Source organism: Haliotis asinina, chromosome 11 (genome assembly GCF_037392515.1).
Source record: "Haliotis asinina isolate JCU_RB_2024 chromosome 11, JCU_Hal_asi_v2, whole genome shotgun sequence".
Taxonomy (NCBI): domain Eukaryota; kingdom Metazoa; phylum Mollusca; class Gastropoda; order Lepetellida; family Haliotidae; genus Haliotis; species Haliotis asinina.
The window spans coordinates 24748514-24765320 of record NC_090290.1 but is presented as its reverse complement, the minus strand read 5'-3'; the positions used below and the strand labels follow the sequence as shown (position 1 = coordinate 24765320).

General features: G+C 36.0%; 1 protein-coding gene across 1 annotated transcript in view; it reads right to left on the bottom strand.

The window, feature by feature from the left end:
• The window catches only part of LOC137255868 (polypeptide N-acetylgalactosaminyltransferase 13-like), a 104566-nt gene extending 88187 nt beyond the window's left edge, over positions 1-16379 (bottom strand). The window contains exon 1 of the mRNA XM_067793446.1: positions 15442-16379. Coding sequence (XP_067649547.1) covers positions 15442-16295 — 854 coding nt within the window. The 5' untranslated portion in view covers positions 16296-16379. The remainder of the gene's footprint in view (positions 1-15441) is intronic.
• Between the last annotated feature and the right edge of the window lie 428 nt (positions 16380-16807).

Genomic DNA, 16807 nt, shown 5'->3' with positions numbered 1-16807 from the left:
TCAATAGATGCTGGCATTGTCTTGGATTAAACCAAGTTTAATATTAGTTCAGTGAATATCAAGTATTATCTAATCAAATTTTCCAGCACAGTCACCTTTCCTTGCCTCTGACCTCTAACCTCTGACAACAATGAGGGAACAAATGAATCCTAGTGAATTGATCCTATTATAAATATACTTGTCTTCCATGTATGCATTTAAATGACTTGCTTATGATATGTATAGGTACACAGGCATGTGGTGTCTGATACAGGTATGAAAACACATCAACATACATGATAAAACACTTTGATTGGGCAAAAAGTCAAAATTGCTTCATCACAAACTGCAAGAATAAAAAGGACACAAATTCAAATTAAAAAAACAACAACCTTTGTCATCAGTAATTTTGGGCTTTTTTTCAACATTTGTTGTCTTTTCTTTCCTATAATACAGAAGAAGTGTGTACTGACATTACTATGTGTCTTGTCTGATGTTTCCCCAACAGGAAGACAACATCCTTGAGGCTGAGCTGCATCTGATGCCTAGTGTTAGACTCTATTAATCCCTGGACCCATCAGTGTTTTAGTCCAGCAAGTTGAAGACCTCTTGTTCCCAACTTGTCCCTTTAATGTGATAGCCTTTGAGCCTGGTCAGTTGGAATCGATTGCTTGTTAATGGAAAATGTCAACGTCAGACAACTCTGAGATGAGGTGACTGTACCACCCATTTGACACACACTGCTCCTCTAGGAAACACCAGACAGCGGTTGACAATAATCAAACCGATACGTCCATCTGCATCACCAGCAGCTTGCATGGCCTACAGCGACAGATCCTTCGTTTACTTGCTGGTACCAATCAGGGAAGTAATCAGACCCTAGGGACTCACCTTCATCCACACTTCCATTGACAAGGTGGTCATTTTGTAGTCAGGTTCAGACATTGTGGACAGTAAGGTGACAATGTTCAGACTGGGTGGATGGAAAGGTGATGATGTTCAAACCATATGGATGGTGAGGTGATGTTTAGACAGCGTGGATGATGAGGTGACAATGTTCAAACAGTAAGGATGGTAAAGTGAGGATGTTCAAACCGTATGGATGGTGAGGTGAGGATGTTTAGACACTTGTGGATGGTGAGGTGAGGATGTTCAGACAGTGTGGATGGTGAAGTGATGATATTCAGACAGTGCGAATGGTGAGGTGATGATGTTCAAACAGTGTGGACGGTGAGGTGATGATGTTCAGACAATGTGAATGGTGAGCTTTTGATATTCAGACAGTGGGACAGTGTACATGATGTCTCACTTGCCACCAATCTACACACACACTCCTGGAACCTTCACCAAAATCAACATCTGGATATTGATACTTTGCCTACCCAGATCATTAGCCTCAAATCACCCACCATTGGCACCTAATCATTCACCAGTGTGCCATCCACTATTGGCGCCTGAACTTACTCTCAAGCACTGACAAACAATCCAACATACGCATGGTGTAGTCAGCATCACCCTGATCCCAGGGGCAACTTAACCAAACTCTATTAGTCCCTGCCTCTCTCCCTTTCTATTTTGAATTGAGTTTCAGATCAACGACATGTCCCCCTGGACAGAGTATTGATACTTTTAACTACTAAATCAGATATCCTTGTAACAATAGTTACATTAGTCACTTGAATCTAAACTACCATCCTGACAACTTGTAACAAAAACAACAGCTGACATTACATCACCTCTCAACATCATTCAACACCACACCACTCAACATCGTTCAACACAACACCACTAAACATCATGCTACACCATGAAATGCAAATTGCCACACAAACAAACCATTCCTCTACCTGACCTTACCCTCCAAATCCCTCAATATAATTCACACCCTACAATGCCAGGCTGTAACCTGCATTCATCCTAAAGAAGACCAAATGCTACTGTGTATATTCTCCAATCTACCTCCAAGTTAACCTATAGACGACAAGGTCTCTGTGAGAAATACTCAGCCGATTCCACAGTAACATCATTAATTGGCTGTGTCTGCACTGTCGACGCTGTCTTCACAGGTCAACCACACGCCTGGCATATAAAAGGTTTGATCATGTGTACGTTGAGGATAAAGTAGTTATCACTATGCTTCTACTGGAAATTCAATTCAGGTTTTGTGAGGCTGTTTCAGCAATTCTCTACCAATGTCACAGTGACATGTAAGAAGTAAATATTCCTGTCACAAGTTCATTATCTGATTGCTGAAAGAAGGTAGGCCAATGGCAATTGTGCTGACTTGTTACTGACATGCTTTCTGTTCTTGTTGCTGAAGAGAATGATGGTTAACACTATTCACGTTCAAATTCTATGATACCATAAGTGCAGTTGTAAATTGTGTCAATTACTAAAGAGTGCAAATTTGTAACTTGTGTAAACTTGTAAATAGTTTAAATTTGTAAATTGTGCTTCCCGGTGTCCAAACGACCATTCTCATACCGCTGATATTTATAGTCAAGTACACTTGGAATCCACTGTTCAACAGAATCGAACAGCAAAAAAAAAAAGTGGTTTGAAACGTATCAGCATATAAGTGCTTTCAGGTAGCTGTGAGCATGAAGTGTTTGCTAATGAAAAGGACATGGGTACAATGTGTGAAGTATATTTAAGAAGCAACCTAATCTACATGATATGCCTGTAATATTGCTCAGCAAGGTACGAATTCCACCCTTATCACTGTAAGTCACTGTGGAAGTAATGATGTATTTTATCCCACTGACTAGAAACATATATCAAAACATCCCGTCCTAGTCTAATCTGAGACCATTACTGATGAAACAATCATCCAATTAACTGAATTACGCAGACCAATATAAAACGTCAGTTCTTTTGAGATATCACAATGACCAGTTCCTATCATAAAATTTTCACAAAAGGCGATTCCATGGAATTTGCCTTCAAAATTCATGAATCACTGCTTTTTGAAATTTAAAATCTGGACCAATTTCCTCTTTGCCATTACATAATTCCTCCATTATTGTGATGGACCATCGGATGTGAGCCAGGCCATAAGGCTACAAAATCCTTCACATCATCATTCAATTATTCATATACAAGGAAACATTGCATGCCTTTACCCTAAAAGTATTTAAAATGAAAAATTACTATAGCAGGATGGAAAAATATGGCCAATATATTTTATCAACAAATTTGGAATAGATAAATGTTGGTTTAGTTTGAATGGCATCACAATTGTTGGGGTTAGTTGTCAGTTCTGAAGGGATAAATCAATGTTAAGTGGTGTTACATGCACAGTGTTTACTATTTATGTAGAAACATATACTGGAAATTTATTTGGTAGCAATGAGTTTGTGCAACTTTGCGCAGTGGCCAAGTGAAAGGCTCTCTGTTGTCATGTGATATGACCTTCACCGTTAACGACTGGGACTGATGGATATTCAGGGTTGGAACATGCTCCTCGGAACATCAACTGGCCACTTGAGAATGAGTGTGTGAGTATGCTCTTACACTGCATTTAGCAATGTTCCAGCAGTGTCAAGTTGGAAGACACCAGATACAGGCTTTAGATATCGTACCCATGTAGGCAACTGAACACCGGTCTTTAACGCAGCAAGCAAACTCTTTATCCACTTGGATACCCCGTACAAATGGTGTCAGTGGTCAAGTTCTGTGACTTGGTCAGTCACATATCATGATTGCATGATGGTGTGCTCACAGCATCGATCACTGGGTTCACCTTCATATACAATAGGAATATTGCTGAGTGGGGCTTTGAACAACAAAGTTATATCACCTGAATGTAGGTTCATGTTTTATTCTTTGTAAGCAAAAACATGATCAGTGGAAATACAATACTTTTTCTAAAATTCCCGTGTTAAATATTTAGTGTAATCTGTTAATCTGTAAACAAAAGAATTTTTCTAAAAGGTTTTCTAAAATTATGTTGTGTTCATTTTTAACTATTCTAAGTTCTAATTGAGAGTCATGCATATTCATCCCTGATTTATAACAGCTGCTGAGCCAGTGGTTAATATCATGAACACCAGCCACCTGGAGTCTGTGGCCATCGACAGAGATCTTATCAGGCGGTTATCATCCATGTGCTATCTATAAACAACAGCCATTTGTGCTGCTCAACAGCTCAGTTGTTTCATTTTGTCATGCACTGGATTGACCGCTGGTAGACTGAGTCTGATCAAACTGTCATCATCCTGGTGCTTAGATTTTATTGATGAAATCACAAAAACCCTCAATCAATCACCTGCAGAGGTTGTAAATCTATGTTAAAACAACATGTACATGTTCTTTACAATCATATTTATGAAAAATATCCCTTTGTTGCATCTAGACATGTTTTAGAAAAACTTACAAAGATCCACAAAGCCACATCAGCACCAAAACTGTCAGAAGTCCATGTCCAGGTGTAAGAGTCTGCAATCATTTTTGTGCTAAGATCATTTTACGGATATGGGCCCTGTCCCAGCAAACTGTCAGACAAAGCACTACATGGTCACAGTCAACCAATAATTATCTTCACATTTATCACCTAGTAATCCAACATCTCCAATCAGAAGGTCGTGACCTTCTGCCACAAACACCTACCTGACCCAGAGTAGTTCGATCTCATCACCCTATTAAGTTGTAGAACAGCAATAATCGTGCACCGAGATCACCAGTATCACTGCCCACTGTTGTTCTACGACTAATCAAACAGCCATTACCATCACATCCAACCTGTCCAGGAAGCCATATTTCCTTTACATGCAATTATTGTTCCCTAACGAACCAACTCACGATAATGATTTATTTCATGTTTTATCGTTTCCCAGCTAGCCGGAGAGTACCCTTATCATTTCATAATTGTTTAGTGTTCCCAGCTGAATTCAGTGACAGGATGTTTATTATATTTCTCAGCATGTTGGGGAAATATTTCCCTCGTTCAAGTGACACCCTGTAAGCTATGTATGCTCGTAGGTGTGTGTGAGGGGAATCTGATGATACTGACTGGTGTTTAATAGCCGGAACACCATGGGTGTCCTGAACATAATGACCTGTGAAATCTTGTATTGTGTATCATTATCATTACACTCGTAACAAGACCCTCCATGATGGCATCTGGGAGATTCATTCATTTTCAATTTAATCAGTTTGTGATTGAAAGGAGACTGGGTGGAATTACACAATTGATTGAAATGCTCATTTGAATGTAGAGTGTTTCGGTTCAGAGACTGTCATGTTATTAAAACCATAAAAATACTATTCACGACATCCTTCATTACACTTTTCTGGATCTGTCACATAAGTTATCTCCCCTTACCATCCCTGAACTAATGGTAATTTTTAAACTTTCACCATAACAATAAAATTAAGTTACAATGTAACTGGTAACTTTCATTTATTTTCATGAAGGAATGAGCTAGACAAACCATGGTCATGCCGGCAGATTTGTGATCTCACAAGATAAACACAACTGCTGTTCTTTATTTTCAAATCCATAAAACTATAGGGAAATATAAATGTAAAAAAATCAGGGGAAATAAATATTTATGCATTTGTTTTACAAAAACATGATCCAATTACTAGAAAGTGTTGTAAAATATTCACATTTTTTACATGAATGTTTCTAAACACAGCTAAAACACAACAACCAGGAGTATGGAGATCATATTTTGAGCTTTATTGGAAACTGTTCACAAATGACAAACTTCCAATCTCTCCTTAATTACATCATTTTTCTCACATTTTACAGTTTCAATGAAATTGGCTTAGTTTTAGTGTCGACAAGAATATTTATGAGATTCTCCTGCCTGATTAATAAGTTTATATCTCACGGGGGATTTCTATATCTGACAATGTAATTAAAAAATTCTCTGCAACAGATTACTTGAGTAAATTATATTAGAGATGAATTGAAACTATCAAAAACAGAGGGTGGTACACATTGTTTCTTTGCGATTTCACTGTACAGATTAAAACATTAATTTCATCAATCAGTTGTGATTTATGATGACAAAAGCAGCTGCAGCAGTCGATCTTTAATGGTAATAAACTAACTCCAACATCATTGTACATTATCACAGTATTATTAGTTCCAGTGTTCTTCAACTGTCTTTCAGCACAAGCACATTCACTTGACATCATCAGTGATTTGATATGATGGTGTTCAATGTTTTAATAACTTCATTTGCCATTGTAGAGCAGAGATGTCAGTTTCCTTCAGCGGACCAACTGATAATTAGTTTTTCGATGTGATTTACAACACCACCAACTTCATGTTGCAAAATGGAAACAAAACAAATTATTTCGTTTAAGTATCACAAGCACTGAAAAATAATTCCAGTTCAAAAGAGATACACATCCTCTGTGAAAAGTTTATTGAAAGAGAATAATGTGATTATCACAATCTAAGTGCTTTTCCCTTTGAAAAAGATTACTTTTTTATTTTAATTAATGTTTGTGATCTTGTTATAGCGATCGTTTCAAAAGGCTGATGATTCTAAGATAACTTTCCCCTTCAACCAACAACTTCACACCAAACTGTAAACATGAGCTGCTGAAACTCCATCTTGAGACATGCTCATGCATGGAAAAACTTGAATGTTGTTAGCTGATACACTGGAAACTTCACACGAATCTAAACTCCCTTAAAACATCTGTCGATAGCATGGTGAAAAACTTCCTTCTGGATTCAGGAACGTGTGGCCAAACTTCCAAAACAGCCAAGTCTGTCTGTAATCTGGTTAATTGGATAAGCTGGTCTGAAATCTTTGAGGGGAAAGGGTTACTGAATTTCTGCTTGAAAAGTTGTGCACTCGTGTGTACGTTTCACATGATTCTGAAAGGATTTTCGATTCGATAGATGTGCACTCTCAGGTTCAAAGTTTAACCCTTGAGGGTCAGTTAGGTCATTCCGGGGTTGTAATAACCCTTTCAGCTTTGATGAGAAATAGAGTGGTTTCAACTTTGAAAGCCACCATGCATTTTATCTCAGATTTCCATTAAAGAACAGTATTAAATCTAAACATGATGATGAAAGTGTTTGAAAGGTTATAGTGTTTCTCTGACAACAAATTCATAACAACATGATACTGAAAGGTTCCAGCAGTGTCATATTTGCTAGACAGATGAGGAGAAATATTCAGTATTATAAACACACTTGACAAGTCATTTTCACTGGTGCTGTAATGGTTTACTGTTACATTGTCAGGCATGTATGAAGCTTATTCCATACAGTTATGGAAAGGATATGGTATGGGGCAGTTAAATATCTGCCGCTTAACAAGACAAGTCATCTAGGATAAATTAAGTCTATGCTACAGTCTTTGTGCCAAACATTCAACTTCAGATCAATAGCAATACCTACTTTCATTGTACCAAACATTCAACTTCAGATCAAAAGCATCATTATGACAGCCATTCAACTTTGGATTAACACCGATACGAATATCTACTGTCATTGTGCCAAACATTCAACTTCAGATCAAAAGCAATATCTACTTTCATTCTACAAAACATTTTACTAAAGAGTTTTATATTTTGTATCATATGGAACACGTCAACTGTTGGCCGTCATGTTTAACAGCAAGGAATTAGAAAAGAAATTCAAACATGAAACACTTCTTGGCACCTCTCCCTTCCGTGTCCGACAGAGTACATTTCATCACTGATTCAAAAAATGGTAAAACCTTTCCTGGCAGAACGGTATTCCAAGCCAACAAATCATGGTAATATATTGCATTATGGGTTTGCCCAGCCCTTGAATATTAAGCCGTAATTAGTTTTGTTTGGCTCTCATGAGAATGGATAGAACAATGCAGACTTTCTACAATTGGATGAGATAGGTATTAACATCCTTCAGGGAATTTTTTGACACATACAATTTTGGAGTGGCCCAAAGTATTGTATTGAAAAATCCCGTGAGAAATTTGCCAATCTCAGAAAACTCTAATGGACTTTCTTAGGTGTGAGATAAAACCCACCTGAGTACAGAAACTGTCACAAAAATTACTGTTTCATTAGTCAATGTTGCCTTTTTCATCATATTCTCATTAATTACCTGTTGTTAATGAATGATCAGTGCAGCCATACCTACCGGAGGAGCCAATAGCAAACATTTACATAACAGGCATTAGACTTGTCACGGGTGTCACAGATAAATTGATTAAGCTGACATTTGGTATGAGCAATAGCATGGCCCAGCAGTGGACCCAAATGTTGTTTGGTCTTTTTTAAATAACCTAATAATACTTTCATTTCAACTGAGCGTCTATCTCTGGGACTAGATGTGAAACTATTCTAAGTGGACCAAGGGTAAATGTAAATTTACATTTTAACAAAACAAATGTTTGCTTTGCCTCAGTTGCATAATGATAAGATTAGTTTTAAAATTACACTGCCTTGTTTCTGACAACATATATTAGTGACAAACAACTGGACTGAAATGTATTTATTACTGGTCACAGGCATCAGGCAACAGTAGTTTAAAGGCATGGTTACATGTTAATTGTGAAACATTATAAATTCTGTGATTAGAGACTGTGACCTTTATAACCACATGATATCCCATATCAGGTTTTCAATACAAAGACTGTTGAACATGAACATTAAATATTCCTTTCTATGAGAACATTCCATATCTTTTCCATTCTTCAACACCATTCAACATTCCATATTCCTTCAAGTCTTAAGCAATACCATCTGAACTTTCCATTATCCTTACTGTCTTCAGCAATACCATCTGAACATTCCATATTCCTTCGTATCAAGGGGTTTTCCATATTCCTCTAATTCAGGGGTATACAATATAAACATTCAGGTGGATTTTTTACCAGTCATTTTATACATGAACATTCCAGATCCAAGGTGTTTGGTTTGTAATCATATAGGAAAACAACTTATGATAATGTCTGTTTAACGAGAAAACTTTTTAACAAGTGAACACTCATCTCGAATTTCAATGGAGGTTTTGTATACGTTGAAAACACTACACAACTCTCTTTGAAAAGAATGTGCTATACTTACACCATACTTAAAAAGACAGTAATTACATTCTGATGACTCAAATTAGCCTACATATGGAAAAAAGTATGTACATATGATACAGCATTAGGTTTCCTTCTAATGTGTTTAGCAGCTGAAACAATTCATGCATTCTCTCTCTAACTGTTAATTACTTTAAAATGATAAGTTGTGCTGTCTAAAATATCAAGGTAGCAATTTTCCAGAACTAATTTGAGATGCCCCATTGCTAACGGCTTCTAAATGTTCCCATCCAGTAATGTACGCAGGCTTGATCCCAGAAACATCAACCATGGTATAAAAATTAATTTTTTCAAATGCCTGTTTTTAAAGTACAAAAAGTAAAGGCTGGGCACTTGGATATGGATAATCGATAAACATTTTAAAATAAAACAACAACTAAAGTTATCATTGCTTTGACAAAACACAGATAATGTGCATGGTTTCTTTATTTTCAGGATGAAAAATCATTAAAAGGAAATATTGAGGGAAATGAATCGTTCTTTGTTTGAATGATGTAGAATCTGAGCACTTAATATTGATGTGTTTTATTGACATAATTGTGGAAGAAGTTTTATTACTGCTGTTTCAAAAATATCATTTTCAAAGAAACTGCAAAATATGCCTGTTTGGACAGATCAATATCAAAACAGTATGTTTAAAAATGGAAATAGGCCAGTTAGAATTACTTACTTATATTATATACTTACATACACACATAATATTAAAATCAATATTGTTGATATCAGAACATGTATATTTCGGTTAATGAAATAACATTACTTTTACACATAAATGAACAAAATGCTTGTATATGGTATTATATTACAAGAAAACATTAACCATATTTTGCAATGCGAATATTTAGTTTGAATGAATCACTTAAGCAACAGGGAGGACCTTTAATTCAGATACATGCAGCAAAAAACTAGCAACTGTATATGAGAGCTGTGTTATCTCAGAGTCATCAGAGCAACCCACACTGAGGTTTTGTGTATCACATGTAGTGAGTCCCTATCGGGATTAAAACACAAGCTAGAGTGATTATGCAGATAACAGGGCAATAATTATCTCCTCCGATAAACCATCTACAATAATGAAGATCTAACACACCTCACACCTGCCAGCTTCTGCGCTATCTCTAACTGTGCACTTGAAATCTGTCATGTGAATGGTATGACAGACATACCTTATATCGCTTTCAGACGGGCAAAACCGCTGCCGGAACTGTTAGGCAGGCAGTGCATGTTCAAGTAGGTAACAAAATATCCGAGATTGTGTGCATAAGTATGCACGTATTTGTGAAATTTGCATTTTGCATTATATAACATTTAATTTTTAAGTTGTGTATGCCAACGTGCATGTAACTGACAATATGAATTCTTGGAGTGAGTGAGTTTTGTCTTATGCTGATTTTAGTAATATTCCATCAATATCACAGTGGGTGACACCAGAAATTCATACATGAGGGGAATAAAACCCGTGTCTTTGCCATGATGATCCAACACTTTAACCACTAGACTACCTCACTACAACATAAATGTAAGAAAATGGATTTAAACAGTGATAAAGAGAGTGACTGAGTTTAGTTTAATGTTGCTTTCAGCAATATTCCTTCAATATGTTACTGGATGACATAAAACATGGGCTTCACACATTGTACCTGGGTCTTTGGCCAGGTAAATATCCATGTGTGACATGTTGGTTTCCTAATTCTGAAATTTGCAAAAGTATGTGAAAGTGCATGTGAAGAATGTTGGAATGAAGTTGAAAAAACAGCTCTTCTCTTGTACATTCATGTCAGTAAGACAAGATATAAGGATTTTCATGTATCCACCCTTATTTGTAAATTTCCATTTTCACACAACTTTTAAAAAGCTAAATAGCTAGTTTTATGATTTGTTATAAAAATGACATATCTTCACTCATAAATTGTATTCCCTAAGGAAATTACAATGTACAAATTTAAATTTTAATCAAAAACAGTTTCTTTCATCAAATCGATGAATAAACATTTTCCACTAGTTCTTGCCATTAGTGGAACAAGTGAACCAATATTACACCCCCTTCATAAGCCATTCAATATTCTAAAGCTCACCCAAAATTTAATAAAACTTAATTCGCTTAAGTGCAACTTTAAAACAGCATTTCCTTTTTCAGTTAATTTGAAAATTGTGGCAAATGACAGGCTTGCCCGAGTGAAAGGACATGGCAGGATTTCACACCACTATGAAACTATCTCTTCCCTTCTCTCACACTGGATAAGATATGACACATATTTTTAACTGTGTACTCTAATTTTCCAATATCGACTCTAAGCTTTTAACGCAAATGCATTTCTCATGACATATAATTGAAAAAAATGGACTGAATTATTTTTTCAGGCAATTTTTCCCAACCTCTTCCATTTGTGGTAATCGTTAATAGTTATTGCGTAGAAAACTGGAAAGTTCATCTCGCCTCGGCTTTTTGAGGTCTACTGAAGCGGGTTTAAGTCGACGGGTCCCATGAGGTCATTTGTAAGTCTTCACACTCTTTAACAGAAAGGCCACAAGATGGAGTCCTGCATCTAGACTTGGAAGAAATCTTACATAAGTTGTCTATTATTTCCAGGCAAACACTCCCTTCCATGAGGTCCCTTGTGGGCTTCTGACATTATTACTACCCAGCAGCGTCGCTAAACTCTGTCTTGAGACATACCACTTGCACACAGCAATCGATTTGCCCTTGTTTAGATTCATAAGACTATGAAATGGGAATATTCTGTACACCAGCGTGAATGATACAAGTTTCTTATCAATGCTGGCTTCCAATATATGGTCATTAGCATTTTGCCTGCCAGACAAATGGGTCTTTTACATACAAATAGGTAAGAATTATTCCACAGAGAAATCGGTTATGAGAGCTGTGGTGGGCAAATCCCTGACTTCCCACAGAACTGTAGTGATATTAGAAAAGAGTGTACTTTATACAGGATGTATATCTTAATGGGATCTTTTGGAGTCTCGAAATGTTTCTGTTCTTTGACCCTTGTCAACAGTGAAGAAGGAAAGGATCATTTCTTTGACAAATTAATGTTAGATACATAAAATGTTTGACATTTTAATCTGCTATTTCTCTCTGTTTTATGAATATAGAGCTATCAATCACCTATCCTTCAACGACAGATGGATAGTCCATTACAAGCCTCACTCAGTTATGTAATAAAAACGTGAAAATTTTTATAACACTGTATGCACATCTAATGCTATGATAAAGTGCTTGTAATAAAAAAAAATGGGTACAACCTCTGAATGCTATTCAAAAACGAGATCAGATGAAAGGTTTCATTGTTGAACTCACATCATCTGAAGACTTAAAGTACTTTCAAGGACAGTATACAAAGTTCACCTTCTGAGTCTGTGGCTTCTACAACAAGTCAGATTCCACCTCCACATAGCGATCTTAGTCTTTGATTGTTTGCTTGTTTCTTGTGCAATGTCACACTTAATAATATCCCAGCTGGCAGTCTGTGAATAATAGTCTGGACCACATAATCAAGTGATCAACAGCAGGAGCATCATTCTACACAACTCTGATACACTGACGTGTCAATCAAGTCAGCAAGCTTGACCACCCGATCCTGTTAGTCGCCTCTTACGACAAGCATGTGTTACTGAAGATCAATTCTTCACGGGTTGTGATCTTAATGCATTAAGACCGTAGTTAATGTTTGTTAACATCTTTTCAGCATTATATGATAGTCTTTGTACTGATTTGTAGAATGGGGCCCAGAACAATCACAGTTCTATGTATATCCTAAGCATTGATATGATATGACATATTATCATAAACATTCATTACTGATATGACATATTATCATAAACATTCATTGCTGATATGACATTATCATAAGCATTAATTGCTGATATCACATATTACCATAAACACTCACTGCTGGTATGACATATTACCATAAACATTAATCACTGTTATGACATATTATGATAAACATTAATCACTGTTATGACATATTATGATAAACATTAATCACTGTTATGACATATTATGATAAACATTTATTACTGATATGACATTATCATAAGCATTCATTACATAGAATATAATATCCATGGCCAAACATGTTGCTGAACATTGATGAATGGAAACATAGAGGACAATCGCCATTAAAATGCTTAAACAGCATGGACACAGTTTGAAAGAATAACATCGAATCATTTAGAAAAGTACTCTTCAGTGGGAGCAATTCAGTTACTCTGTTGGTCAAGCTATATAGTTTCTGAGTAATGAGGAGGTTTGACCACCTACATTGTCTTGGTAACATAAAACAAGTTTTATTTCAAAATGATCTACCAGAACATATGAGTACACTCCTTACTTCCTGATGATCTGAACTTCCGAGAGGGATAATCTGGGAAGTACTCACTGTCACTATATGACAGAAAATACAGACAAAACTGCACGAGATGTAAAGCCTGTTGGGAAGCTCCACTGACGTCAGAGTGCTGTTCTTGTTATGTGGTTATCAGTGAGTGACATTATGGTTGTTGTCATGTCATGTTCCCAGTAGCAATGTGACGTCATTTCACTTCAACTGACGAGGACAGCTAGTATGCACATATCATAAAGTGTGTCTACCCTTATGGGCAATGTAGCTAACTATTACTGTATCCCTCTTTACATTATCTGAAGAAAACACAGGATCCAGGACTAATATACACCAACAATAATGATAAGCATCCATATACACAAACCAAACTACACATCAAGTAAGCTCACAATGATAACAATTAATAGCAGAGCATATTATTACTCCAAATAACCTAAATTGCCTGTTAAGTTCTCAGAGGTTATAGTCACAAGACTATGCATCAAATCATGTCTGCATTATCTTGGCCGAGTGTTTTAATATCAAAAACTCAACACTACTCAGTTAAAGTGGCACATTCCTAGGAAAGCTGTAGTGCTTCAGCTTATCATCATTTTTACACAGTGGTTGTGTTATCACATAACGACTTTAACAACACATGTAGCAGCTGACTTAGTCTGTTGTACACACCCTGAAGTATATATATCCAAGAAAGTCCACGCAAGTCTGTAAATGAAGAAAGTCTAGGGCTCCATTTCATTATATTATTTTTTTTCACTATGAACGTTTTTTCAGTAAAATATGTTCATTTCAGAGACTAGCTGTTAGCCTACATCTGACTATATGCATCAATTTCAGAGCTTCCTCATTCTGTTTACACAGGGGTCCATTGTTTGCTAGCCCCATCCCTACATGAGAGTAACATTCAACATCCTAACTTGGGTTACACTGACAGAAGCATCATACATGTGTAAATGCCACTCTGCAACAAGTTGAATTATAAATAATGAATCACATTTCCATATAGTTGAAATACATCTATTTGAAGTTTTGATTTCCTTTTGTGTTAAAACTATTTTAGTTTTAGTTTAATTCATTCTGTGAAACTACATTATTAATATATGTATAAAACAGCTCCATTAGACATCATAAGTGAAAATACAAAGTAATTTTGTGCTTACAATCAATCTTCAAATACTGTATATTCATCATTTCAACTTGATACCGAAACATTTACAAATATCTATCTCACATGATAATAGTCATTATGTAAAACCAAATGACAAAAATATATTAGTCTATGATATACAGTTGTCAGGCATTTATGCCGTCCAGAAGTTATCTTGTATGTTGAAGATGTATGACTTTAAAGCGTAACTGGGCTGGTTACATTTGTTCAAGTGTTCAACAGACAGCACTTCAGTTAGACTTAAGTAAAATGCAGAGCATAGAAGAAGACTATTTGGTCTCATAACTGTGTTTGTTTCTTGCTATAAATATTGTTGTGAACAATCTAGTACACTTGGAGGATATCATATCTTAAGCTTAGTTCTACATTATTTAGGAAAATATTTACATTCTTATCAGTAAAATGTGTACAAGTTTTACAGACTCATCTCATTGAGAACAATATTTTGTTTACCTCCAACCAGACACCACACTATATGGTCTCTGCTCCAACTTACACCAACTGATACACATATTTTCTCATATGTCAGAAATATTAGTACACAATAAATGAAAAGGATATGGACATGTTTTAAACAATATTCCTGTCACTTCGTAAATTGGGCAAAAATTTCTGGATATATTTTATTTTTAAAAACTTCTTCATAATAAATTGCTGCTGCATACATTCTGTATTAGCTCCTAAAAGCTATCATGTTGTCAAAGTGAAGAGATATATATGATTACTGGCACGCTGAAAAATAAACTAAAACAATTATATTGATAACAGTGGAAGCTTTTGGCAGTATATCTTGATAATAATCATATTTAATGTGAGAACTTGTCTGAAATGGCCTGTTTATGATCTTCCTCACGGGTTTGAAAAATAAAACAACACTTACCTTCTAGGGCTTGTGTCGGGAAGGGTTCGATTCAAATCTAGCCCATCACTGGCAGAAACATTATAAGAAAACCCAAGAAAGCCTTCATTTTCCAGTTTCTTTATCCGTTCTTTATCCTGTGTTTTCTCGTAAAATTCTATATTTACTTCCGTGTCAGATTCCACAGTTTCTTCAAGTGATTTCCCTTGAGTTTGGGAAGAAATTGGAGAATTTTTTTTCACAGTAACTCGACCGCTGCGTGTGTGTGTTGGGGACTGATGTGCTGATGTTTTAGGTAAAGTTTGATATTCAGAACTTTCTTCACATCTTTGGGAATCTGCTGCGTGGATACATTTATTACTTCCAGGGGTTTTACTGGGCGATTGATGATTCCCTGAAGATTTAGATAACACAAATTTCTTTTTATTTACAACTTCATTTGGTATTAATATCCTGGTCTTAGACCTAGCCACACCTCTGCTATTTACAAACCGCTCTTTGTTGCTATTTTCATGGTAACCTCGAATTTTATCCCCATCAAACCCAATGGATTCAATTTTTCGAAGGGCACCTCGATACAACTGCTGGATTTCCATGGCTTTTTCCGAGGCAATTTTCCGATCAGGAGAATTGGTGGATCCAATAAAAGAGGAATTTGATTTGGGGAGAAATTTTTCAATTTGAGAACTCCTTATAGAACTTTTCGAGGAATAGAATTCTCCATTTTCACCATCTTCCATCTTGGATGTGTCGGAGATTGTATCGAACATAAAAATGGTGGTAATCCATAGAGACAAAATTATGCCCAGAGATGTGCATCGCTTTCCGAGCCGAATCCAGCGTCCAGCTTTTCGGTAATATTTGATGATTTTCATTTGAATCTTGCTTGATGGATCCTGAGACCATTCCTCTATCTACACAAGTCAACAACAAGTCTTGCAAAAGTATTCATCAGTGTGCTGAAAAGGAATTCATGAAAAGGTTAAAAATATGAAAATAAAACCATGGCATATTTATTACCAATGAAATAGAAGTTTTCATTTGTAAGTATGTCTTGTTAGTCTAGTTCTAGTGATTAATCACTGAAATGATGATACCTTGATTTCACATATTCAGGATTTGTTACCTGTGCTAGAATTGTATGGAAATATCTCAGATGTTTTCAACAGCTGTGCTTAATGTATTATATGATTATAATATTGAAGTTAACTTTATGATACTGCTGATATAGTGCTAAAAAGGATGATGCAGTATTTATGGACACTTGTCACAACCTTGTGATAAAATAGCAATGACAACAATAGTCAGTCTAGTTTGATGTCGCTTTTTGCAATATTCCAGCAAATATCACAGGAGGGGTTAAAACAAAATCAGAGTGATATAGACT